The 27,414-nt window shown below is 37.3% G+C and overlaps 1 protein-coding gene across 10 annotated transcripts in view; it reads left to right on the top strand.

The window, feature by feature from the left end:
- The first annotated feature begins 9,659 nt into the window (after positions 1–9,659).
- Positions 9,660–27,414, top strand: part of LOC149153393 (uncharacterized) — a 420,894-nt gene continuing 403,139 nt past the window's right edge. For 3 of the 10 annotated variants that reach the window (XM_089438847.1, XM_089438846.1, XM_089438848.1), the window contains exon 1: positions 9,660–10,188. In XM_089438847.1, coding sequence (XP_089294973.1) covers positions 9,799–10,188 — 390 coding nt within the window. In that variant the 5' untranslated portion in view covers positions 9,660–9,798. The remainder of the gene's footprint in view (positions 10,189–27,414) is intronic. The other 7 variants (XM_089438844.1, XM_089438841.1, XM_089438843.1 and 4 more) reach the window with 3 other exon arrangements.

Below are 27,414 nucleotides of genomic sequence, written 5' to 3'. Positions count from 1 at the left end.
ACACCATTGCAAAAAGACATTTCTATACTTAATTGATATTTCTTAATTCATTTACCTTATATGCATAAGAAAAGGAGATATGAAAGTCTGGTGTATAGTCTAATCTGATCACTTTGTTAAAAAGTGCAAATATTCTAAGTGTACGAATCCTCTTCTGTAAATTTGATACATATGTGATCGATGCCTTTGATAAAATAGTGATCCCCTATATGAATCTTCCTCTGCGTATAATATGATGTACTCTTCTGCAATTGAAATGTCACAAATTTGTCTCTTTTAATGGTCCATGCTAGTGATATCTCCGTGTTATGCACTCGTGATGTCTCTGTGGCCTGCATTGCTGATACCTTTCCCAGTGGTCTGCATTAGCGATATCTCTCTAAATGTTGCACTTCATTGACAATTGGTTTTTGCAATAAAATTAGAGGTATGTATTGAACTTTGATTGATATCTCTATGTTGAGTATTCTAGTTGTCTAATGCATTGTATTAATGATCTCTTCCCTGTGTATTCTAGTTGTCTAGTGACATGATCTATGATACAAGCTTTGGAACAAGACTTCTAAGTGTGGTTTTGTGTCATTAATAAACCTCTTTCTACTTGAATGCTTGTGTTTTATAGATTATCTTAGACTTCTTGTTGAGATTGATGTAAGAACATTTCATAGTAATAGAGTCATAATGAGTTGATGCTATGCTCATATCCTTGTGAGACTATGGCTCTTTATTTTATGACCAACATATATCTGATATAGTCGATTTCTTGTCAAATAGTACTGCTCTATCCTTGTCATAGTATACGTCTTTGAAATTCTTTTGCACTGGTCATGTAATATGTGCTTAACTTTTGCATTTATGAAGTTTTAGAGCATGATAACTTTACCTGTGTAGCTGCAAAGAATATGGTCTGCAATGAATATTGTTTAGATTTTGATCACATGACACTTCATGATGAAGACTTCTAGAAACTGTACAATAATCCTCCTCCTCCTCCTCCTCTCTCTCTCTCTCTCTCTCTCTCTCTCTCTCTCTTCAAAGAATATCAATTGAAAAGCAATACAAAGTATTTGATGCCTTGGTCATACATATTTATAATCATCAAAAGCATATATATATATATATATATATATATATATATATATATATATATATATATATCGGAAATGATCTCTTTCTTTACTTTCTTCATAGTTCAAAGAATATCAATTGAAAAGCAATACAAAGTATTTTGATGCCTTGGTCATACATATTTATAATCATCAAAAGCTAAAGAATTTTGAGAAATTCTAATGATGCACAAATATACTATGAGCTAGACTCATATTCAAAATGCTTTGACTAGGTATGCATAGGCTATGATAAATCATATGCATTTAAAACATGTTTATTTACTTTGTCAATATACATTTCTGCACAATATTTGTATCAAAGGATAAACTTATGAATAATGGACCAAGTTGTTACTGTCTTTTCATAATGAAGATGGCATGCTTTTGCAGATACAAGTTGGTATTTTTCATGTTGTTTCTTTAGCTGCCTCAAATTCTTAACACTTAAATATTGCTTTATTCTTCTATTATTATTCTTGTTGTTCATATATAGTTTTGTTACTTCTATAGAGTCTCCCCCTTAGATAGTGTATTCTTTTTAATATTCTCTACAGTCCCTTGAGACTCCTCTTTGAAGTCAAACTAGTGAGAAGAGGGAGTATCCCCAACTTGTGCCTTAGATATTCAAATGGCTTTCTTTCTAGTAGTTTAGTAAATATATTTGCTATCTCCTTCTTTGTTGATATGTATTCCAACTTCATTGTTTGCTCAACCACCTGTTCTCTAAGGAAGTGTTACTTTATGGGAATATGTTTAGTCTTTGAATGAAGCATTGGATTTTGTGAGATGCTTATTGCACTAGTATTATCACACTAAATAGATATTGGTTCACCGAATGTTACCTCCATATCTTGTAGAATTTTTTTCATCCACGAGACTTGTGTGCAACAAGAAACAACTATTGTGTATTCGTCTTCTGCTCTAATAGAGATATGAGGAATGATTTTTTCTTAACCATGCAATTAGTGATTCTCCTAAGTAGAATGCACAACCACTCGTAATCTTCCTGTCACCTATACAATTAGCCTAGTCTACATCTATGAATGCTATCAATGTGAATTCCTTTCCTTTTGGGTACCATAGTCCATAGTTTGTAGTTCCTTTCAAATATCTGAATATCCTTTTTTTTGCTAGTAAATGACTTTGTTTAAGCGTTGAATAATATCTTGCTTCCAATTCGACTACCAACATTATATCTAGTCTAAATGCTGTTATATATAGTAAACTTCCTATCATAGATCTGTAAATCTTCTGGTGAACATTAGGTGATTCATCATATGCACAAAACTTGCATCCAAATTCCATGGGGGTTGAGACAGGTTTACAATCTTCCATTTTGAACTTCTTCAACATATACTTTACATACTTTTCTTGAGAAATGAATATACCTTCTGCCTATTGTAAAATTTGTAGCCCCATGTAAAAAGTAAGTTCTCCAATCATTAACATCTCAAACTCGGACTTCATCTTGTTAACAAACCATTGCACTAAATACATAATATCATCTATATACACCACCACAATTAAGAGTTCATCTTCATTGACCTTTATGTACAAGTTACTATCAATTGCACCTCTCTTGAAACCCTTCTTTTGAAGGTACTTGTTTAACCTAGAGTACCATGCTCATGGTGCATGTTTAAGTCCATACAGTGCCTTATTTAACCTGCATATATCATTAGGATTATCTGACAATAAGAAGCCCTCAAGTTGTTTTATATAGACTTCTTCCTCAAGTTCTCCATTTAAAAATGCAGATTTCACATCCATCTGGTATACTTTGAAATATTTATAACATGCAAAAGAAAGAAACATTATGATTGCCTCCAATCTCACCATCAGTGCAAAAGTTTATTCATATTCAAGAACTTCTACCTATGTGTAACCCTTACATACCAGTCTTGCTTTATTTCTGGCAAGTTGTCCTTGTTCATTCATCTTATTTTTGAATACCCATTTTGTACCTATGACATTCTTTCCTGCTAGTCTTGGTGTCAGTTCCCAGGTCTTGTTCTTTTCAATCTAATCTATCTCCTCATTCATAACATCTATCTAGTGTTTGTCTTTGCTTGCTTCAATAAAATTTCTTGGTTCAATCTTTGACAACATGGAAATTTGAGCCTGATCTATTGTCTTTGCAAGTTTCCTCTTTGTTTGAACTCCTTCACTTTTATCACACATAATTTGACTATCAGGGTGATTCTTTTGTACATACCTTGAGGGGTCTTTTGAACGAGTCTTTGTCTTTTCTTATCCTTCATCCTATACTTCTTCTTTGGTGATGACCTATGGATTGATAAAAGTTGTCCTCTTGTTCTTATTAGGTAGCTCTTCATCAAACTTTATAGCTATACAGTCCACAATATTGTGTAGCCTTTTATTGTAACACTTGTATCCTTTACTTTTTGTTGAGTAACCCAAAAATATTCCTTCATCATACCTCAAATCAAACTTCCTTAACTTTTCATTTAATTTTTGATATAACACTTACTTCTGAACACTTGAAAATGCTTGATGGATGTTGGCTTATCGTGCCACATTTCATATGATGTCTTATCACAATTTGGTCTAAGATGTGCCTTATTCAGAATATAAATTGTTGTGTGTACTTCTTTTTCCCATTAGGTTTGAGGAATGTTTCTCTCTTGTATCATGGCTTTAGTCGTTTGTTGTACATACTTGTTATGTCTCTCTGCAACTCCATTTTATTGTGGACTGTCTGCAATAGTATATTGCTTTTCATACCAAGTTCATCACACAAGTATGTAAACTCATCTGAAGGAAGTTCACTTCCTCTGTCTGACCTTATACACTTTATCTGGCACATTGTTTTATTTTATGCTAATGCCTTGAAGACTTTAAACTTTTCAAATGCTTTTGACTTGTTTATTAAGAATGCTACCCATGTCAATATGGAATAGTCATCAATTACCAACATGAAATATATTTCTCCTCCTGGTGCTTTTGTTCTGGAAGGACCACACAAATTCATATGTACTAATTGCAGAGGCTTACTACTTGACAACTAATCCTTGACCTTGAAAGAAGTTCAAGCTTTTTTTACCATTTAGCATGATTTCCAAATAGGATTTTGAGGTTTCGTAATCTTTAGTAGATCTCCACTTACTCTCTTTTTATTAAGCCTGATGATGTGGTCAAAATTGAGATGCCCTGGTCTCTTGTGCCATAGTGAGGACTCATCTTATTTGTTCTTGTCACACTCTTCATTATCTTCCTTTAAGATATATACATTATTTTATGTACAAATTCCTTTAGCCAATACCTTCCTTGTTGTTGTTGACCTAATTTCACAATCTTGAGCTCTGAAGAGAACATCACAACCTCCATCACACATCTGAATAACACTCAACAAAATATGTTTAAGTCCTTCAATAAACAATACATCATGAGCTTTTCCTTTTCCATTATTTAGACTGATTGAACCCTTTCGTACAATTATTCCTGCTGCATCATTTTCGAATGTCACATTCCCTATTTTATTTTCATATAAATACATAAACTTGCTCTTGTCCCCTGATATGTCTAGAATAGCCATTGTCCACACACCATTGACTATTTTGATTTTGAGCATACAAAACTAGGCTACACTTATTAACTTTCTTTTCCTCTTTCTCCACTACATATGTTCTTTTGTTTTACAATTGTTCTGGGATTGTGACCTAGTACTTATGAGTTGACATGCATACGACTTATGCTTGGAATTGTGATAGTAGAGACATTCAGTGATATCAAAAAGTGGTGTAAATGGATTCCTATCTAGATTTATATTTGTTTTGATGTTTTTTAGATCTATTGTTTACTTCACTTCTTTTAGGGTTTGTCACTTCGTTTCTTCTCACATAAGCTCTGCAATTTATAGATTTTCATCTAAATTTTTACAACAATAACAATATCCATAAAAAAGTTTCCATACCTAGGAATGGATAATACTTGAGAATAGATTCTCCTTGGCATTTGATAAATTTATCTCTTGAAGAAGTATGGTCTATGGTAGCTTATTGTCTATTTGTCCATTGTTTTTGTATGCTGCAATTAATTGGAAGTGGTTCTTTGTTGTTTCTTCATAGGTGCAATGTTTCCTTGTTCATTTAGTGTACTGCTAATCTCATTATTCTCCTCTTTCGGTCTAATGTGGACTGCAATGATCTCCCTTGACAACTTTTACAAAAATATTTGTATTTTTGTCCTTTGTCTTACTTTTACTAGATTCTCCTTCATAGCTTGACCCAACTTTCATAAGTGGAGATCTCTGAGCATTTAATATCACATCCAGTTTTTGAGACCCTTTTATATGTTGAAGTTTTATAGTTAAGTCAATATGTGCTTTCTCTAGCTTTTTCCTCAAGGTTACCACTTCTTCTTCCAATCTTTCACACTCCTTGATTTCCTATTTTATTTGTTGTAGCATAATGTCCTCCACCTTCTTTACTTCTTCTAGTTCACTTTCAACTTGACAAGATCTTATGAATTAGACTCTTCTTTTACATATTTTAACAGAATATCTTTCTATTTCTTATTCTTTTGTTTGAGTCTCTCTATTTCCTCTATGGCATTTATCAACTCCCCCTCAAGGCCTACCTCACCTTCTTCTTCTTCCCCATATTCATTAAGTTCTTCTTCTAAGTTTTCTAAGGCCATAAGAATAAATTTGCTAGCTCCATCTTCACTAGACGATTCATTGAAACCTTCAAATGTTCTACTATATTCTTACGCAAGGAGACTCTTCTTTTTAACCTTATTCTCTTTCTGCATTTTATTGAACTTGTTCTTTTCTTTCCCTCTAGATTGATTTTCTTCTTTCTTATATGAGGCATAATGCCCCACTCTTCCACAATTAAAACATTTAAATGGGATTTTGCTTTTGTACTTACTCGTAAATTTATTCAATCTTCTGACAAATTTTGCTTCTTCTTCCTCGGAGTCTTAGCATGAACATTCCTTGTCTTTTGTAGACTTGTCTGCTTTGAAAGCTGCAACTCGTGTGGGTGTCTTTCCTTTTGCTATCCACATTTCATTTGCTATCAAAGAACCAAGTAGTTGATCCTTGTTTAATATCTCAAAGTTGGTTGTTTCTTGTATAGCTGAAACCTCAGGATTAAATTTTGAAGGTAATGACCTTAGTAATTTTTGAACTATTACACCCTCTTTGAGTGTCTCACCTAGACCCATCATGAAATTAACAACTTCATCTACTCTTAGAAATAACTCAGCATTATCTTCACCATCATTCATTTTTAATGTCTCAAACTACATTCTATATACTTGTAATTTGGCCATTTTTACTTTGGTATCTCCTTCATGAATATTTTGCAGTTTGTCCCAGATTTATTTCATTGTTTTACAATGCATTACCTTAATAAATTTTGACTCACTTAATCCACTAAGAAGACCATTCATAGCATTTGCATTGGATATGAATTCCAATTTGTTATCCTTGTCACTACTCATTTTCTTTGGTTCTTCATATCCAAGCATCACATAATTCTACTCCACAAATCATAATTTGTACCATTAAACAAAGGGGCTTTGTTTGTTGAGCAACCTTCCCGACTCACCATTTTAATGATTTAGGACTACCTCCCAATTGTTAAACTAATACTAAAGGAACCTACTCTGATACCAATAGATAAATACTTGGAATTATTGGGGGGGGGGGGGGGAATCAGTAACCTGTGTTTTTGCATATTTAATTCAACTTAATTTCCTTTCTCAAGTATTTTATTTTGCAACTAATGGCTTATGTATGATTTCAACTTTTAATTGTTCCTTTTGCAGTTACTAGAGAGAAATTTTCATATATAAAAAATATTCAAAAGCATTCACACAAGAGAGACATTCAACATTCAACACATGAAGACACCGGATATAAGTGGAAACCCATAAAGGGAGAAAAGCATGAATTTTTGGCTAAAAGTGATGTGAAGGCAAGATTATACTCCTCTATTACATCAAATTTTCCGTAGGCTCCAACCTACATGAGGCGGCTACCTCAAGTCTTCCGCAAGATTCAACTTGCAAGGAAGCTACAACCTGCAGGAGGCTCCTACCTCAACATGCTACAACCTGCTCTTTATTAAGCAAGGACTTGAAAGGAGACTACAATCCCCCAATCAAATTATGAATCAGATTTGCTAGTTACCTGATCTTTATCTGTATTTTGAAATTAATTTTTGTCCTCTTTTCTGTTACTTATCCTCTCTACTTCCTCTTCTTCAAATCTACTCCAATTTTGCTACACTTTCTCTTCCTCTTTTCTCCTTGCCAGGCTTGTTCAAGAATTCTCTCATACAAATGCTAAATTCGCCAAATCTTAATTCTCATTCAACAATGCATCTTTTATAAGCACTATTCTTTGACTATTTGCATTCTATGCAGGGATTCAAATGAGGAGTTGTCTCTTGGTATTCCAAGACTATTTGCATCTCAACTCTTCAATTTCAGTTGAGTCTCAAATTAGGACAAATTTGCTTTGTACTGATTGTACATCCAGAAAAATCATGGTCAAGGATTCATCATTACATAAGACAAGACTTGGATGACCAAATATGCTGTAACATAGGCTAGTAGAAGCTAGGGTGTGTTATTATCTAGGATAACGTAGGCTAAACACTTGCTAACCATTGTTATAGCATAGGTCCCGAGAGAAACAAGAGCATTACACTTGTAAGAGGCCAAAAATATAAACTGATTCTATTCAATCAAAACAATATGTTCTTCAAGTTTTGTTTTCTGGTCCTATGTGCCATTATGTCTTCATTTTGTTAGAGGATAAACATCAAATCAATCATCAATGTAATCATCAACTGTCAAGCATCAAATCCTTTGCACATCACATCACTTAATCAACCTTTTCTTGCACATCACTCTGATAAGCCTTTGTACTACAAGCAATCAACACAATCAACCTTGAGAAATCCACCTCATCAACATACAACATCAAGTAACCTCATCAACATTATGAACTCATGAACCTTGCAACATCAAACAACCTCATCAACGTGATACACTCGTCAACATTCAACATCAAAGCAACATCATGAACATGACAATGATCATTTGACATCAATGCCAACATTGCAACATGCTTTAAATATAGAGACCGGGAACCTGCATCTTTAAACATAAATATGAAAAATAGTTAGCAAAATGTGCAATACTAACAATTGGAAAATTGATTTGTTGGAAATTCTTAGGTTATAGTGTGGTTGTAATCGGATTTGAGAGAGAACTTGTAAAGATTGATGTTTTGAATATAGGCAGATAAGTTAGAAACAAAAGTAATGTTTAGAGCTTTAATGGAGGTAATATTTCGATAAGAGACTTAGAGTGTTTCCTTTTAAATTCATGATGTTAAATCAATGCTTTAAAGATAGATATATAGTTAGACAAGTGATGGAAGGTGATCTTTAAATACTTTGATGGAGATACTAAAGAAATTGAGATGTAGAGTGACTTTATTAAATTTTGATATTTTTATTGAAGTTGTGAAGATAGATTGATAAACGAGTCACAACAAATTGACATGGAATGCTTATTTAATTTTTTGTAAAAAAACTATTTAAAAAATTAGTAAGTGAATTCAAATAACTTTTTTGTTGCCACTTGAAATGAGCACCAAATTGTGTGTGTGTGTATATAAAATCTATGAGTGTTTTAATTCATTTTTTTTCCACAAACTATCATGTCATTGGATTTACATCACAAAATATTGTTTTAATATTAATGTTCTTTTCGCTCTTAATATTAATAGTTGTTATTATAATTACTCTAATCAAAACAAAAAAGAAAATGCACAATGCTTTGCAAAGTAACCCAATTGTTTTTTTTGTTCATTCAATATTTTAGTATAATTTTTGGATAAACAAGCCCACAAGCCACTATTTAGCATAATTTTGTCATACTCTTTTTTAACATAATATTTAGCATAATTTTGTCAAACTCTTTTTTAACATAGCTTTTGGGTAAGCAAGCCCTCTATTTAGCATAAATTTGTCATACCCCTTAAGAGTTTTTATCAAATAATTTTCCCATATTTTACTTTAAAAAAATGCTCAATACTTTGTAGAGTAATCCAATTGTCTTTTCTTTCATTCATTCATTCTTTTAGTATAATTTTTAGATAAACAAGCTCACAAGCCCACTCTTTAGCATAATTTTATCATACTCTTTTTTAACATAGTATATTTAGCATAATAATGCTCCATACTTTGCCAAATAACCGAATTATCTCCCAATTATCTTTTCTTTCTTTCGTTTTTTTAATATAATTTTTATATAAACAAACTCAACAAACACACAAATCCACTCTTTAGCATAATTTTATCATACTCTTTTTTATAACATAGTATTTAACATAATTTTTTCGCTCCATTTTAACATTGGATAAACAAACCCTCTATCTAGCATAAATTTGTCATACCCCTTCAGAGTTTTAAAATTTTAATTCATTATTTTTTTTTAAACTTAATTTTTTTGTATTTGTTATTACTTTAACCGTACATTGTGTTGGATTTGACAGATGATTAAGTTTTACCAGATATTAGAAGTGGCCTATTCTTTTGGCATGGCTTTGCACCTTAGAAGACCGGAGGAATTGTCATGTTCAACGAAGTTTATAGACTGGGATATATGCCACCAATGCCGAAGCTCTGCTCGTAAATGGGAATAAATGGGAATGGGATTGGCAGTGTACCCGATTTGCCCACTGCTATTCTCCGTTGCTAAACATTCTCGACAAATCTTCACGCGCGCTGTGGTAAAGTCCTCAAGTCCACCCAAGGCATGCTTTTTCCGGGCTGTCAAGTCGTACCCAATTACTCCTCTCAGGCATTGCAATTACAGCCACGGGGAAGCTGGCGTGGGTGTAGTTCCAGAATGGAAGAAGGGCCTTGAAGAAGAAAAATTTCTGGAGTGCTGCATGCCTTATGGGATGAAGAAGAAGCAGAGCCTCAGAGTTGCAGTGCTGCTCAGTGGAGGCGTTGACAGCAGCGTCGCTCTCAGGCTACTCTGCGCTGCAGGTCATTCCTGCACCGCTTTCTACTTAAAAATTTGGTTCCAGGTAATACACTTTCATTGGCAATGGTTATAAGAATTACGAGTTATAATGTCTGTGAAATTGGGTATCTGCACCGCTTTTATGCTTTCTGTCCGTGTTGGGGAAAAGTAGGAGGACAGGGTGCATCTACCTCTTGTGTTAGGCCACCTTGTGAGATTTGAAACCACAACCACCAGTTGGGCAATTCGTTATTTTCAATTTTTCAGACATGTACTACTTGAAGACAAATGTTGATAAGAGCCACATCACAAGTGACTTCGGTCTTCATTTCTAGGTTAGGCTTGATTCCCTACTAGAATGTACACTACCCTGCCGTGTGACAAGGATGCCTTTGCCTTTCTGCAAGCAGCCAAGAGAGCTTGGCTGGGGATGGATGACCAGTACTTACCTTTTAACCATTCCAGTGTTGTTTCGTTGAAATGGAGCTTCCATGTGACCAAATATACCCTTTTTACTAAATCTTATCCAAAGCTTTTCAGTGCCTTGTTTCCATTCCATGGAACTATTTCTGGACTCCGTCTCCGATCTATCCAGCTCATGAGATGTTCCAAACCATGTTTGCATGATGTCCAGCTTCAAATGTGTTTTTCAACTGTGTCCCCGTGCTATAAATTTCACGATAAGTTTCACAAATCCAATGCTTTGTTTCCTGCCATCTTCATCAGAAATATCAATTTGTTTTTAAGAACAAAAGAAGGTTTTCCAAGACAATTGTATTTTCTTGGCACATAGAGAGCATGGATTTTCATTTTGAGCTGGCAAAGCTCAAGGCTGAAACATAACTTAATGCTTATTAGGCACCCATGTTCTCACCGTGGCTTGAAAGGTCTGCAGTGGTTGCTATGGAGAGCATTATTGGAGTTAAACAGGGACAATATCTTCCATGCTCTTCCGCATATGGATAGATATGTTAGAGGAGCAAGGCTTGAGATATGTCATTGGATTACAATATGAATATACTTATTTATGTCATAGAGCTTTGATCTCTATCTTCTCTTTGTTTACCACATAGACCTTCTATCTTCCACTCTAAAGCACTTCAGAGGCAGCTAGATTCCGTAGCACATTTTTGTGGTCTGGACTGATGCTTGGAAGTCAATGTCAATGTAGCCAAAATATTCGCTCATCAACGAGAATAATCTTACTAATACTAGAATAGTCAAATGCGTTTAATGATACTTGTTCTCTTATGTAATGAAATTGGACATTAAATTGTTAATAGAATAAATTATTCTATTTAGAGTATTAATCAGCTATTTATTTCTAGGATCAAACGAAAAGATTGAACTTATCAATTGGTTCAAACAAAGCTTACCTAAAAAGTTTCATATAAATTTTTTTCTTTATGAAATCAATTTTGACCACTCAAGAACGGATTCTACCCATTTCGTAGGGACAACCTGCACTGGTGCTGAAACCACTTCATCAAATTCACTACAAGCAAGAGGGGGAATACATCACTAGATTCATTATCAAAGGAGGCTCATATTTGGAGTTGAATCTTAACTAAGATTTTAATATTTATTAGGTTCAATCTCCTTTTCTTCTAAACCTTGCTACAATGTGCCATCTATATTAACAAGCAAGGTCACTAGAAGTGTGGGTGCATTTCTTAAAGAAGCTGATCTTATGGTAGAGAAGCACACCTTACCAAAATTTAAGAATTTGGGATTTAGTAATGTGCATATTTTAAAGTATATATACAGAAATTTATCGATTGATTGTTACATTTTAATGTTCAGACTGCTAGATGCCATCTCTTGATGATTTCGAGGTGTTATAGCATATCCGCATCTACATGCTTGTTCTTAAAAGTATCCATATTTTAGGTAATTTTCTTGCAAATTTGTAAAGATGTTTTACTCCTATTGGGGTCAAGTTTAATAACGTTTTTTTTGTAGAGCTTGATAATGCATTGTAATTGCAATATCTTCAATCCAAGGAAAAACAAATTTTGTCAAGTTCTATGTTCAATGACAATGATTACAAGTAGGAACAATATTTTGTAGGTAAAGATGCTAACACCATCATTCCGTTGTTGATCTCTTCCATGCCTTTGAGTACACAAAACTTGTGGAGGGAGTGAGTGCAATGGTATTGTTATAGCAAAATCTAGCACCTAGTGCAAAGCCTCACTAGTGACCTAAACAGTGTGCAACGCATAGGAATGTTACCACTGTCACCTTACGAACTACTCCCCTCTCTTTAGTGAAGGACACAATCCAACACAAGGGAGGTTTCCCTAGTAGGGCTCAGGGATCGAGTATCCCAAGGATCTTAAAATAAGTGCCCCCTAAGGATCCTACAATAAAAATATCCAGTGAATTAGGGTATGACAAGCCATGGTTTGTAGTGGATGAATGAATAAAGTCAAGACTCAGGTTCAAGTGGCTTATGGGCAAATCAAAAGGCTAGGGTTTAGCTCAAGGAGTGTCAAATAGGTTGTTGGAAATATTGAGAGGGGGGTTGAATCAGTATCCCTTAGCAATTAGCACTTTTAAATCTTTTCAGAGCATTAGTTAATATTCAATTATTATTAATGCTTATGCAGTAATAACAGTAAATAAAAGAACACAGTAGGCACAAGAATTTTAGGTGGAAAACCCCTTCGGTTCAAAAACCACTGAACACTTTTCTAATAAATTCTTTAATCTTCAGCCCTAACTGAAATGAAAGCACCGACTTCCTAGAATTCTAGAAAAGCATTCTTCTCCAGCTCCCACTGGAAGGACGCCCAACGCCCTGGTTTCTTCAGTAATCAATTGAATGGATGCCCCAACACCCTAGCGAGCCACAACTCGCCCTAGCACCACCTTACCACCCTGAAGTGTTCACAGGCCCTAACTTGTAGGCGACTTCATACACCTGCCTAGCACCTCCTTGCGACCCTATAATCACTGAAAGAAGACAAGACTGTGGATTCCCAAACTAGGGACAACAATCCACGATACAATAAGATGTACAATGATTTTCGTGTACTTGACCAAATACCCAATCACTCTATGACCTGCAACCCAACCATGACATCATCCCAACAATGACTCTTATACCTCCCAACACTGCCTCTTCGACTCTAGGCATAATGACTCTTTTACAATCTTTACAATGATGACTCTTTTACGACTTTACAATGATGACTCTTTTACAACTTTACAAGATGACTTTTTTACAAATGACTCGTTTACAATGATGACTCTTTTATAAATGACTCTTTTACAACTTTACAATGATGACTCTTGGCCTTAACAATACTTCACGATATTTGGATGGCTGTCATGTCTTCAAGGATGTCCCACTGCAATGCTTCCTTTGATTTGATAGTTCTGCTCTTGAATTCTTTCTTGATGTTGTACTTGAATCTTCCTCTACCTGCATACAAAATTTGCCTGCGAAACCAATTCCAAAACAAAACAAAATACCCTTCAACTTACCTCTGCCTGCAAAACACATGTAAGTGCATAATAATGAATAAACACAAATTAAAATTACAATGCACACCTGAAGTGTGCTTGTTACTTTTGTTGTTGACTTGTTGCAGCAGTAGATAAAGACTCCCACGCTTGATATAGGCCTGGACTAACATCATATAGATTTAGCAGACTTGGTGCAGCGTCAAGAATATGTAGCATCAAATGTGTAGTATCAAGAATAGGACATCCGAAAAACTAACTGTGACATATAGAGACATAGAGATATAATCGAGACCCTGTATATACTTATGTTGTCCTGCAAAAACATATGTCAGAGATGATACTCAAAATTCAAATGTAAACACTAATCATACATACCTTGTTGTAGGAGACTTACCCTTAACTGTTGATGTGTGGTCCTTACTGCAGTGATCCTTGAATGCATGTTTTTTCTTGCCTTCTAGGAGCTTGATATTGAATCTGTTGTATCTATGTAATTTCGGATCTCCAGGGTCTGAAATTTCTTCCTGTGGTAGCCCTCTGAGTTCTCTTTCCAACCCCACAGGTCTGATCAAGATTGGATTCTTCAAGAAAGAGTTATGCCCAATCTTCCACGATGACCTGATTATAGATTGGTTCAGTAGAGCGAACTTGTACAAAGTGCCACGTGTCATTGTTGTGACCTTTGGCCCTGAAAACGATACCCAACAAACTACAGTCCATCCTCTTTTTGTCACTATTTACGAAATTTGAATCCAATGCTCAGAGAGAAAGTTATGACAATTTTCCCAATGTCACCTGTTTGACATGGAATTCAGGAGCCTACAAAAACCCTAACTTCCTCAGATCATATCTCCGAAAATATAGCGAACCAAGATCTGAAATTCGGTCACAAGGTTCATCAATATTTCGGTTCAAATGAGTTTTAATTTAAGCTTCTAAAGCTTCGCAAAAAAAATTTATAGCGAAAATGCCACGATGACTTGTTTGAAGCCATAAAATCCCTACTAGAGGAGGATATGAGGGTCACTATTTATATGAATGTCTTGAGTTGAGAGGGTCCTCAATAAGTGAACGTTGGAGGGATTTTAGGAGCAAAAAAAAACATTGTTAATTATTGAATATTCAATGACCACAACCAATTATGAGTGCCATGCCACAACCCCATAGGGTTTTAGCCCATTAACTGGGGTTACTAACTTCAAACACGAATATCTCTCAAACTGTGAAGAATTACGTGGTGTGCCATATATCAATGGAAACATCTCGATGAGTAGAATCCATCTAGAAGATCCTTGACTCAGAATAGAGTAAGTTGTCAAGTCAAAATGCCCATGCAAGATCGGGGTAGCCCCTGGTGCTGCTTGGTTTGACATCAATGAAAACCATTGATCAACAATCTCCCCCTTTGGTATTGATGGAAACACAAGTACTCCCCCTGCGATCATGACACCTCTTCCTACTGCCTTCTCTCCCCCTTTGTCATCAATGGCAAAGGGTAACTCCCCCTGACAAATTGTCATCCTGTGGACCTGTACACACCTCCACTCCCCCTTTCTACTTAGTTAGATAAGAGAAAGATTCTAATGAGAACTTGGGAGAATCCCAAGCTTTTGGCGAAGATACTCAAATTCTTCATGAGGTAATGGTTTGGTAAAGATGTTAGCAATTTGTTCCTTTGTGCCAACATATTCAAGCTTGATATTCTTTTCGGCGACCTGCTCTCTAACGAAATGATATTTGATTGGAATGTGCTTTGTTTTGGAATGCATCACAGGATTTTTGGAGATACTGATGGCATTGGTGTTATCGCAGAAGATGGGAATAGGCTCATCAAACTTAACTTGAAGATCTTGCAAGGTTTGCTTCATCCAGAGAACTTGAGTACAACAAGCTGTTGCTGCGATGTATTCTACTTCCGCTATGGATAACGAGATTGAAGACTGCTTTTTACTTAACCATGAGACAAGGCAACCACCTAGGTAGAACACTGCTCCACTGGTACTCTTACGATCATCAACACTTCTTGCCCAATCTGCATCTGTATAAGCTTGGATGACCAGATCATTTCCTTTGGGATACCAGAGACCATATTCCGTTGTGCCCTTAAGATATCGAAGAATTCTTTTGACGAAAATGATATGAGATTCTTTTGGTGTTGCTTGGAATCGTGCTACTTGTCCAACTACCTGCATCACATCTGGTCGGGAGGCTGTCACATATAGGAGACTACTAATCATGGATCTATACAACCTTTGGTCCACATCCTTTGATGAGTCTTCTAAGCTTAACTTGCAACCTGTTACCATGGGGGTAAGGACTAGCTTGCAATCTTCAATCTGGAATTTCTTGAGCATTTCCTGATGTACTTGATTTGATATATGAATATTCTTGATCCACTTTCACATAGAGATTGCTTGTCAACGCTTCCTTTCTTGAATCTGTATTGCTTCAACTATTCTTCTCCCCCTTAACATGTAATGAAACTGCCATCTTGTTCAAACTACTTGTCTGTCAATCGTAGACTTGTGTCATACACTGTTGCATAGACTCCTCATCTTCAAATTTCTAGTAGTCGATAAGCTGAATTGTTCAGAATAGTGTGTCATTTAAGGGACCGTCTTGACTCGAGTCATTAACCGAAGCCACTGTTGATTCCTCACAATTCGTTACGAATCGTGAAAGCCTAACTATTGGGACCTTATTGCTTTCTTTCTTTTCTTGCTCATCTTGTACTTGTTCATCTTGTACGTGTTTTCCTTTCCAAACCTTCTTATTCTCGTCGTCAAGCTTTCATTCATGGTTGATTCCATCTTGTACTTGTAGTTACGAGCTATGTGTCCATAGTTATGACATTTGTAACATTCGATGTTATTCATAGAAGATTCCGTTTGGTGTCTATCTCGTGATCCTGCAAATTTGTTTCTAGGTTTTTGTCGATGTACCTGTCTGGAACTTCACAATCCCTAGCCATATGTCCAAAATTGTTACATTTGTAACATTCGACATCATCTCTCAAATGATCAAATTTGTTGATATTATGCTGAGTTCTGGAATATCCATTTCTGAAGGATCTCCTGGAATTATATTCATTCCAAACATACATGCGACATTCTGCAACTCTATGTCCAAACCTTCCACATGAATAACAATGACCATAAAAGATAGGTTGGTACCTGGGAGGAAATATTCTTCGAGGAATTGTCTTCCAAGGTTCTTCCTGCGAGTCTTGATCTCTTGATTTAGCTGAGAGATCTATTTGCTTGGTAGATTTTGCATATCCAGCTTCTTTAATTGTCATAGAAGGACTTGACTCCTTTCAGATTTTTCTTTGTAACCAAGACCAGTCTTGTCACTGCATGATCGCTGGTTGTTGATGAGTTCGTCCAAAGCCTTTGAAATATTGGCATAGTCTTGAAGAGTTTTTCCACTTTTTACTTCCTTTCACAAAGAAACTATTTCAGCTTCCAATGCTTCTCTCTCCTTGTTGCTTTCCTTTACTTCTTTCCTGAGTGATTCTTCAATTTGTTTGTATTCTTCAACCTTGATTTTAAGATTGAGGACCTGTTCCCTTTCTGTCTTCAATTCGTCTTCAAGAGTGTTAACATGCTTCTTTTCAGCCTTGAGCTCTTTGATAACCTTGATTACTTCGTTTTGAAATTCGACTTTAGTCATTTCTTCTTCTTCATCTCCTTCTTTGTCAGGTGCCTCTTGTTTATTGTGCTTGGCCATAAATAATACTCTTCCGTTGAATTCTTCTTCGTTATCACTGTCTTCTTCGGATGAGGAACTATCTTCTTTGGAGAAGAAACTTTTCTTAAACCATTTCTTCTTCCCTTTTGTAACACCCTCATTTTTGTGAGGACATTTGGTTGCAAAATGCCCAACCTCACCACAATCAAAACATATTAATGGAAGTTTACCTTTGAATTTTCCCATACCTGTTCTCATTTTCCGTGTGAAGTAGGCAAATTCTTTATTTGAGAATTCTTCTTCATCTTCTTCATTTTCCTCATCCTTACAATTGCAAGTTTTTGCTTTCAGAGTATGCTTGTCCTTACTATTCTTCATGGATGCGGCAAATGCAGTTTCTAAGTGAGATGTGTCATCCTCTTCTTCAATCCTCATTTCATATGCCGTAAGAATTCCATGCAATTCATCTATGCTGAGATTGGTTAGATTCGATCTATCTTCCAAGACAGATACCTTAGGGTTAAATCTTGCTGGCAAGGTTCTGAGGATCTTTTGGACAACAATTTTCGTTTCAACAGGTTCACCCAAACCTTCCAATGTATTTGTTGTTTCATCAATATGCTGAAAGTATGCAGCAATATCTTCATCTTCCCTCATTTTGAGTTGCTCAAATTTTGCCTTGAAAATTTGAAGCTTTGCTTCTTTTACCTTTGAGTCACCTGCATATTTTTTTTCAAGCTTGCCCCCTACCTCTTTAGCAGTTTTGTAACTCAATACCTTAAGATAAACAGATTCGATAAGTCCACTGATAATAAGATCTTTAGCCTTTGCATCATATACCATATTTTTCTTACCTTGTTCATCCTAGGTCGGTGTGAAGCCTTTGTCAACGATTTCCCATACTTCGTATCCTTGTGCCAACAAATGAACCTGCGTTTTTCCACTCCAAAGTGCATAGTTATTTCCATTGAACAAAGGAACTCTATTCCTAGTATACTCCATGATCTCCTTCCAGTTGTTAGACTGCTATTGAAGGAACTTGGCTCTGATTCTAATTGTTGGAAATACTGAGGGTGGGGTGAATCAGTATTCCTTAGCAATTAGCACTTTTAAATTTTTTCAGAGCATTAGTTAATCTTCAATTATTATTAATGTTTATGCAGTAATAACAAGAAATAAAAGAACACAGTAGGCACAAGAATTTTAGGTGGAAAATCCCCTCCGTGTCAAAAACCACCGAACGCTTTTCTAATAAATTCTTAATCTTCAGCCCCAACTGAAATGAAAGTAACAACTTCCTAGAATTCTAGAAAAGCATTCTTCTCCAGCTCCCACTGGAAGGACGCCCAACGCCCTGGTTTCTTCAGTAATCAACTGAATGGATGCCCTAGCACCACCATACCACCCTGAAGTGTTCACAGGCCCCAACCTATAGGCGACTTCATACACCTGCCTAGCACCTCCCTGCCACCCTATAATCATTGAAATAAGACAAGACTGTGGATTCCCAAACTAAGGACAACAATCCACGATACAATAAGATGTACAATGATTTTCGTGTATTTGACCAAATACCTAATCACTTTATGACCTGCAATCCAACCATGACATCATCCCAACAGTGACTCCTATACCTCCCAACATTGCCTCTTCGACTCTAGGCATAATGACTCTTTTACAATCTTCACAATGATGACTCTTTTACAACTTTACAATGATCTATTATCGATTGGAGAAGTCATTCCTGACAGGGAACTTACTCTCACCACCCTTGGAGGACTCCCACCTGAGTGGTATGTATTTAGAACCACTATACTCAACAATGAACGAATTCCAGGGTTTGAAGAATTGATGTTGAGATGCATTCAAGAAGAAACAAGAATGGTGGAGCAAGAAATGCTTTCTAATAGAAGAAACCCCACTGCATTCTCTGCTCATGCTAAGAGGAAGAACAATGCAGGTTCAAAGAAGCATAGTCAAGGAAGACCGAGATTAAAAAATGGAAGGAAGGGAAGATGCTTTGTTTGCAATAAGTTTGGCCACTATGCAAGGGAGTGTCCTAATAGAAGGGATACACCTCGAGATGATGACTATCATAACAACTCCAGGGGCAACTTCAATAACAACGATCAAAGGAGTGGCAGGTCCAAAGGCAAAGGAAAAAGGAATGCGGGACATCAAAGAAATGGTCGACCCTCCAAGATATCAAGGAACTCCAGGTATGATGAATCCAATGTTGTTAACAATAAGAAGAAAGAGTATTATCTTATATCGACCCTCTCCACTGCCTCTCCTCCGGACACTTTAGGAACTTGGTTGATTGATAGTGGTGCCTCAAGGCACTTCACCGGATACAAGGAAGCCCTCCCTAATCTAATAGAGAAGGAGACAAACTTGGAGATCATCCTTGGAGATGATGCCACCTATCCCGTGAAGGGAGTAGAGAATGTTACCCTTCAATTGAATCAAGGTAACACTATTCATTTGCAAGAAATACTATATGTACCCGATCTCAAGAAGAACCTGGTGTCCATTTCAGTAATGGAAGATAAAGGATTCAAGGTGGCTTTTATCGATGGAAAGGTACATGTTTGGAAAAGAAATTTCAAGGATGCTTTTAATCTTGGGTTCAGGGTTGATAGTTTGTATGAAGTTGGAGGAAGTCCATTGGGAGCCATGTCTTGCGACATATCTCTACAATTTGAACTATGGCACCGAAGGTTCGCCCATCTTCATTATAAGGCCCTACCTGATGTGAGATAGATGGTGACATGTATGCCCAAGTTAGAATCCAATGAATTCCAAGATTATTGCAGAGAAGTTGGCATTAAGAGGGAGACTACGACGCCATACACTCTCGAGGAGAATGGTGTGGCTGAAAGGAAGAATCGCTCTATTGTAGACGTTGCCCGTGCCATGCTTCATGATCAAGGCCTTCTGAAGTTTCTATGGGCTAAAGCTGCAAATACCACAGTGTATGTTCAAAACCGATGCCCTCATCAAGCATTGGACTCCAAGGCTCTCGAAGAAATGTTCACTGATAAAAAACTCGATGTCTCTCATTTTAGAATTTTTGGAAGCCTGTATATTTTCATGTGCCGAAAGAGAAAAGAAGCAAATTGGGTGCATCTGGGAAGAAAGGAATCTTTGTGGGCTATAGTGAAAATTCTAAGGGATATAGAATTTATGTGGCTGGTCAAAAGGAAGTGGAGATAAGTCATGATGTCACCTTCGACGAAGATATGGCCCTCGGAAGATCAACAACCTTCCTATCCCAAGGAAGGACAAAGAAGCTGACACAGGAAATTAGGGTGAAAAAGAGGATGAAACGATGCCTGATGTTGATGAACCTATGGATCCTATTGATCTACTCCCTCATGAGCCTTCCTCCTCCAAGAGGAGACCCTCATGTCTTATGGAGACTCCTGAAGATGCTGAGAGGCACATTGCACCAAGGGGGACTTTCTGTGAAAGCAAGAAGCCGAACAGGTATCAAGAATATTTGATCACCATGAGCACTAGCATTCAAAATGAGCCTTCATCATTCGAAGAAGTTATGAAACAACAAGTTTGGAAGGATGCTATAAATGAAGAATACGAGTCAATTATGAAGAATGATGTCTGGGATGTGGTCCCTAGACCCTAGGACAAATCGGTTGTCACTTCTAAGTGGCTCTACAAAATCAAGCATGGAGCTGATGGAAGTGCAGAAAAGTTCAAGGCTCGCTTTTTGCTTGAGACTTCTCTCAAAAGGAAGGTGTAGATTACAATGAGATATTTGCACCTGTTGTCTGATACACCACCATCCGCTCGATCATAGCCCTTGTTGCCTTGCAAGGATGGAACCTACATCAGATGAATGTCAAGATCGCCTTCTTGCATGATTCAATCAAAGAGGAAGTCTATGTCGAACAATCCGAGGGGTTTGAAGTTCATGATCAGGAATCTCATGTATGCAGGTTGAAGAAAGCTCTCTATGGATTGGAGTAGGCACCCTGAACTTGGTATGAGAGGATCGATAACTATCTGATGAAGCTGGGATTCACTAGAAGTGAAGCCGATCCGAACCTTTACTTCAAGGTTGAAAATGATAAACCTCTCATTTTGGTACTTTATGTGGACGACCTCTTTTTGACAGGTGCAGACCCTCTCATTCACAAATCTAAGAGGGAGTTCGCTTCTGAATTTGAGATGAAGGACCTAGGACCAATGCACTATTTCCTAGGGTTGGAGGGTTGGCCAAAGCCAGGTGAAATTTTCCTCTCTCAAGGAAAATATGTTGTGAAGATATTGGAAAGATTTGGGATGGTGGACCGCAAGCTTGTGACTACTCCGATGGAACTTAACTTTAAGAAGTTATGTGGTAGTGCTGTTGGACCTGAATTGGGAAATGCTTCTGAGTATTGTCAACTCATAGGAGCGCTAATGTTCTTGGTGAACTCCCGTCCGGACATATGTTTTGCAGTTAACACATTGAGCCAATACATGGTTGAGCCTCATCATATACATTGGATCGCCGCCAAGAATCTTCTGAGATATCTTTGGGGCACAATCACTCATGGACTGAGATACGCTGTCGGAAATGTGAGGCTGCATGGTTATTCTGATGTTGATTGGGCTGGTAGTGTGGTTGATTGCAAGAGCACTTTTGGATGATGGTTTTCTTTGGGTTCTGCTTTGATATCCTGGATGAGCAGGGAGCAGAAATTGGCTGCCTTGAGCATCGTCGAGGCCGAATACATAACTGCTAGTATGGCCTCCTGTGAAGCTGTCTGGTTGAGGAAGCTCTTCAGTGAGCTGTTTGGACGTGCTGGATACCACCGTGATCCTCTGCGACAACCAGAGTGGGATTCGATTATCAGAGAATCCTGTGTTTCATGATCACTCCAAGCATATAGATATCAGGTACCCCTTTATCCGGGATATGGTACAATGAGGAGCAATAAGGCTCCATCACATTGGGACTGATGAGCAGGTCGTTGATATTCTGACAAAGCCCCTGGGGAAGGTCAAATTCTTGGCCTTCCGAGAACGACTTGGAGTCGTGGAGAGACCCTCTTATGAGGGTCCTGTATGAGATGGACATTGAGCTCTGGGAGCTCTAGGGGGCTTGGGGTACTTCTTGGAGCAGTGAGCAACCATAGGGTGAGTGGTTTAGCCTTCCCCTAGTGGTTTGCTGTGTACAGGGTGAGTGGTTCATCCTTCCCCTGTGATACCCCTTGGTGACATGTGAGCAAGACGAGTGGTTCATCCTTCTCCTGCCGAGACATCCTACCCATGCAGTCTAGGACTCATGGGAAGTACCTCTCATCTGGCCAATGAGTAGGGAAATGAGGATAGGGACCATAGAACTACCGATGGACTCATTGTGTACTACCGTACTCCCTATGTTAGGATGTCCGATATTGATCTGGGATCAATGGGAACTGACTTTGGGTCAGTAAGAGTGGTATGAGACACTCTCTTTTGATTGGAACTGACTTCGGGTCAGTAAGAGTGGTATGAGACACTCTCTTTTGATTGGGACTGACTTCGGGTCAGTAGAGAATGGTATGATACATTCTCGATCACTTCTTCTTCTTCATAGTTCAGTAGAGCAGAGCAGTGTAGAGCAGTGCATGGATGGCAAAGATGGTACAGATTGGCAGATGGATTAGCAGGTGGAGTTCTCCCTAGTTGAGAGGGAGTGTTAAAATTGGCAACTAGGGCCAAACTCCACATGGGTCATCTCATTTATGACAACTGATATTTTTATTAGATTCCTCTCTTGGAGAGGTGTAGGATTGATCTAAGATCATCCGATTCTGACATGTACAAATGAAGATACGAATTTATTTATATTATGGACAAGTTGTCAAGGTTGGTCAACAAACTCATGTAGGCTCAGAAGCCCAACAGTCACGTCTATTCATCCTCAACGCTTGCCTATAAATACATGATGCTTCATCCTCATTTGGACACACTTCACTTCTCACACTTCTCTCTCTCTTCACATGATTGGGTACAAATTTCTGGGCAGCTCTCCACACGTGTGAAGGATTGTACTTTTCTATTCTAGCTGTTGACCAATGTTGATCGAATTTGCAGGAGGCTGTTTTGACTACGTTGACCAAGCATTGACTTGTTTTTGGTGCGATTTTGGGTGGAGGAATTCTGTTCTAGCAGGTTGCAAATCTGGGCACAAGAACCGAGGCAATCTGACCTCATGTTTGACCAACGTTGATTGTATTAGGGCGGGCCGTAGGGTTGACTTTTGTTGACCAGTTTTGACTGGACTTTTTTAGATTGTTTTGGGCTGATTAGACTTGCTGTTTGGAGGCCGAAGTTGACTGAATCTTTGAGGGTCAAATCTGCCCTGTTGACGAGCGTTGACTTTTTTGGTTAGGGCTCTTTTGTTGTTGTTCTAAATTATCAGAATTTGTAAATTGTACTATTTCTTTGCCGAACTATTGAAGACTAAAAGAATAATTGATCAAGGGTTTCCCCACATTGGGGTTTGTCCTTGGTTGGTGCCACATCTTGTGTCCTCTTGTCTTGGTTTGTCTTCTACTATTTATGTTTATGTTCTATCTTCATTTTACTATCATGTTGATGTGATTGCTAAACTGGATATTGATATTGGGCTAATAAAGAAATTGATGTAAAATTGCTCTAAAGCATAGAACATACCATTGTTGCCTAAAATTAACATAGGTCCACATGACCACTGGGTTCGCTAGACATTGGCACACCCCTTCCCCTTCTCCACATATCTGGGTCAAGCTTGGAAATGTTGTCTTGGAGGTTGATGCAACTAAAAGAAAGTTAAAAGCATATCGTGGCCACAAGCAAGAAATAAAAGAAAAAAATATTATAAAATGCAAAAGATGGTTGGGATATTAAAATAGCACGTGGGCAAAAGCCAAACATGAGCTCTACCCCTTATCATTATGGCCATCACCCTGGTTCCTAGGGCCCCTGAGTGCCCCCACATGATTGAGGAACCCATGCACGTCCGAAACCCTGGTGGGTGATGAATTGCCCTCCTTAAGGGGGTAATATTTGCTTACATCATACACAACATGCTCTCATTTCTTAGAGTCCTGAGCAGTAATACAAAGAAAAATCAAGAAAAGGCAAAAGGCAAATGAAGAAGGGTGGAAAAACAAAGGCTGGGGTAACTTATGTATCCACGATTGCTCCCTCCTACATCTCTATGCCCATATGTGGACTGTTAGGTCCCTAATAAAACTAGTGTATTCCCTTATTATTATTGTCATTGTAGCCCCTTATTGTTATTGTTGTGCACATGTTGTCCCCATATTGTTATTATTGTGCCCTATAGAAGCCCATTATTGTTATTGTTGTGCTCTTACATTATTATTGTTATGTCGACTCAGATTATATTGTGACCCCTTAGGCTCCTATATATAGAAATGAGGTCTTGTCATTTGGATCATCCAAGAATTGTTCATTTGTGTAAAGGAGGTTTCCCCCTTGAAGAGGCCACTTTTGAAGTCGTTGATCTATCTCTTTCTTCTATTTTGTGAGCTGGTTGCATAAAAATTGGTATCAAAGCGTTGGATTCTACGGTTTCGCTGCTTCAAACAGGTCATCGTGGAATGTTCGCTATAACATTTTTTCTACAAAGCTTTAAAAGCTGAAATTAAAACCCATTTGAGCTGAAATCGTGATGAACCTCGTGACCAAATTTCAAATCTTGTCTCACTATATTTTCGGAGATATGAACTGAGGAAGTTAGGGTTTTTGCAGGCTCCCGAATTCGATCTCAAACAGGTCACCTTGGGAAAATCGTCATAACTTTCTCTCTGAGAATCAAATTCAAATTTCGTAAAAAGTGATAGAAAGAGGACAGGCTGTAGTTTGTTGGGTATTGTTTTCAGAGCTGAAGGTCGAAACAGTGACATGTGGCACGTCGTACAAGTTTGTTCTACTGAACTAGTCTATAATTAGGTCATCGCGGGAGATTGGGCATAACTCTTTCTTGGAGAATCCAATTGTGATCAGACTTTTGGGGTTGAAAAACAGACTTAGAGGGCTATCGCAGGCCGAAATTTCAGAACTTGGAGATCCAAAATTGTATAGTTACAGTCGTTTCAATATCGAGCTCATACAAAGCGAAAAAAAAAAGGTGTAGTTTTTTTCAAAATTTGCATAAGTTTTGTTCGAGAAAGTAGTTTGAAGTGATTCAAAGAGCATTGTGAAGCACAATTATCATTCGTTTATGACCCGAAAAAAGAAAATGGAAACACCTAGTAAGCAACTTGAAATCTGTACTATGACACATGAAGAGGAGGAATAAATGCAACATGATATATCAAAATTACAAGACTAAGTGCAACAAATTTCGCTCTCACAAAAAGTACTGAAGCTAAGATGGATGGTTTAAAGAATGGAATGGAAGTTAAGATGGATGGCATGGAAGCTAACATGGATGGTATAGAAGCAAAACTTAAAGGCAACATGGAAGTTTTGAAGATAGATTTGACAAAGTTGCTACAAGAAATGCTTACTAATGGCGAAATGGTAGTAAAGGAAACTCATGATGAGAACAAAAGAAATGTTAGTCATGATTTCATAGATTCTAATGTTGGATTGAAGACCCACCATGTTCCAAAGATCGATATGAGGAAGTTTGATGGCAAGGATCCCGTAACATGGATACTACAGATGGAGCAATATTTTGATCTCCATAATGTGCAAAACACACAAAAGGTACGCATTGCAACTTTATATTTGGAACCCAATCAATTTGTATGGTATTGATGATATTGCTCTTGTAAACAACTTGTCACTTGGGTAATTTTTACGGAAGAAATGATAGCACATTATGAAGATACAAAAAGCAACACCTTTTTTAGCCGATTGATAAATCTCAAACAAAAGGGTTCAATGGTGGAGCACATTGAGGATTTCCAAAAATTGAATATAAGGATAAAAGATATTCTAGAAGAGCATAGGATTGATGTGTTCATAGGGACTTTAAAGGATAACATCCAACATGAGGTTTGCCTTTGGGAACCTGATTCATTAGAGAAGGCATTTAGGTTGGCAAGAAAAATTGAAAGAAAAATTATGGCAACAAGGAAGCCTACCACTCACAACTATAAAGATGGAAGTGTTGTTTCCCCTAGCCTTCCACAACCTACAAGGTTGACACCACAGCAATTGGAAGGAAAAAGAGCCAAAGGGCTTTGTTACAGTTGTGATAGCAAATACACTAAAGGTCATAAGTGTGCTGAGAAGAAATTATTTTACATAGATTGTGAAGAGGAGGAAGAAAAGAAACAAGAAACATCAAAAGAAGAGGATACACACCAGGAACAAACTTTAAAGAAAGAAGAAATGAATCTGACCATATCTTGTAATGCATTGGCCAGAATTACCACTCTACAAACTATCAAGATAGAAGGACATATCAAGAAGAAAAAGGTAATAGTGTTGATTGATTCGGGCAGTACACATAATTTTATTCATTGTAAGATAGCCAAGGAATTGAATTGCTTCCTATATCCAACACTAGAGTGTTAAGTGATGGTTGCAAAAGGAGGAACGATAAATTGCTTGGGAAAGTGCCATAATATCAAGCTATCGATGGGAGAATATGTGTTGAATAGTCCAATGCTTTCCATTCCAATGGGTGGTGCTGATGTTGTACTAGGAGTCCAATGGCTACAATCTTTGGGTACGATAACTTTTAATTTTCAAGAACTTTTCTTGAAATATTTTTCGGAAGGAAAGGAAGTTGAATTAAGGGGTATCACAGGGAAACAAGGAAAGATAATCAACTCTAATGGCATGACAAAGCTTCTAAAGAAAGAACGAGGCATAATTGCACAATTATGTTCGTTAGAGGTTCCCACATCGAAATCATCTATTTCTCCAGATCTCCAAAAAGTTTTAGACAATCATTCCAAAGTATTTGAGATTCCCAAAGGCCTCCTCCCACCTATTTGCAATCATGATCAAGCTATTCATTTGATTCCAGGAAGTGTTCATTCAAACATCAGGCCTTACAGATATCCATATGCCCAAAAGAGTGAAATTAAACGTATGGTTGCAGAAATGCTAGAGGCTGGTATAATTCAACCTAGTCAAGATTCTTTCTCTGCTCCAGTAGTATTGG

This window comes from Pinus tabuliformis, chromosome 9, assembly GCF_031772625.1.
Source record: "Pinus tabuliformis cultivar Carrire ecotype Pingquan chromosome 9, CPIR1, whole genome shotgun sequence".
In the NCBI taxonomy this organism is placed as follows: Eukaryota; Viridiplantae; Streptophyta; class Pinopsida; order Pinales; family Pinaceae; genus Pinus; species Pinus tabuliformis.
The sequence above is the reverse complement of the archived record's forward strand: the minus strand, read 5'-3'. Positions and strand labels throughout refer to the sequence as shown.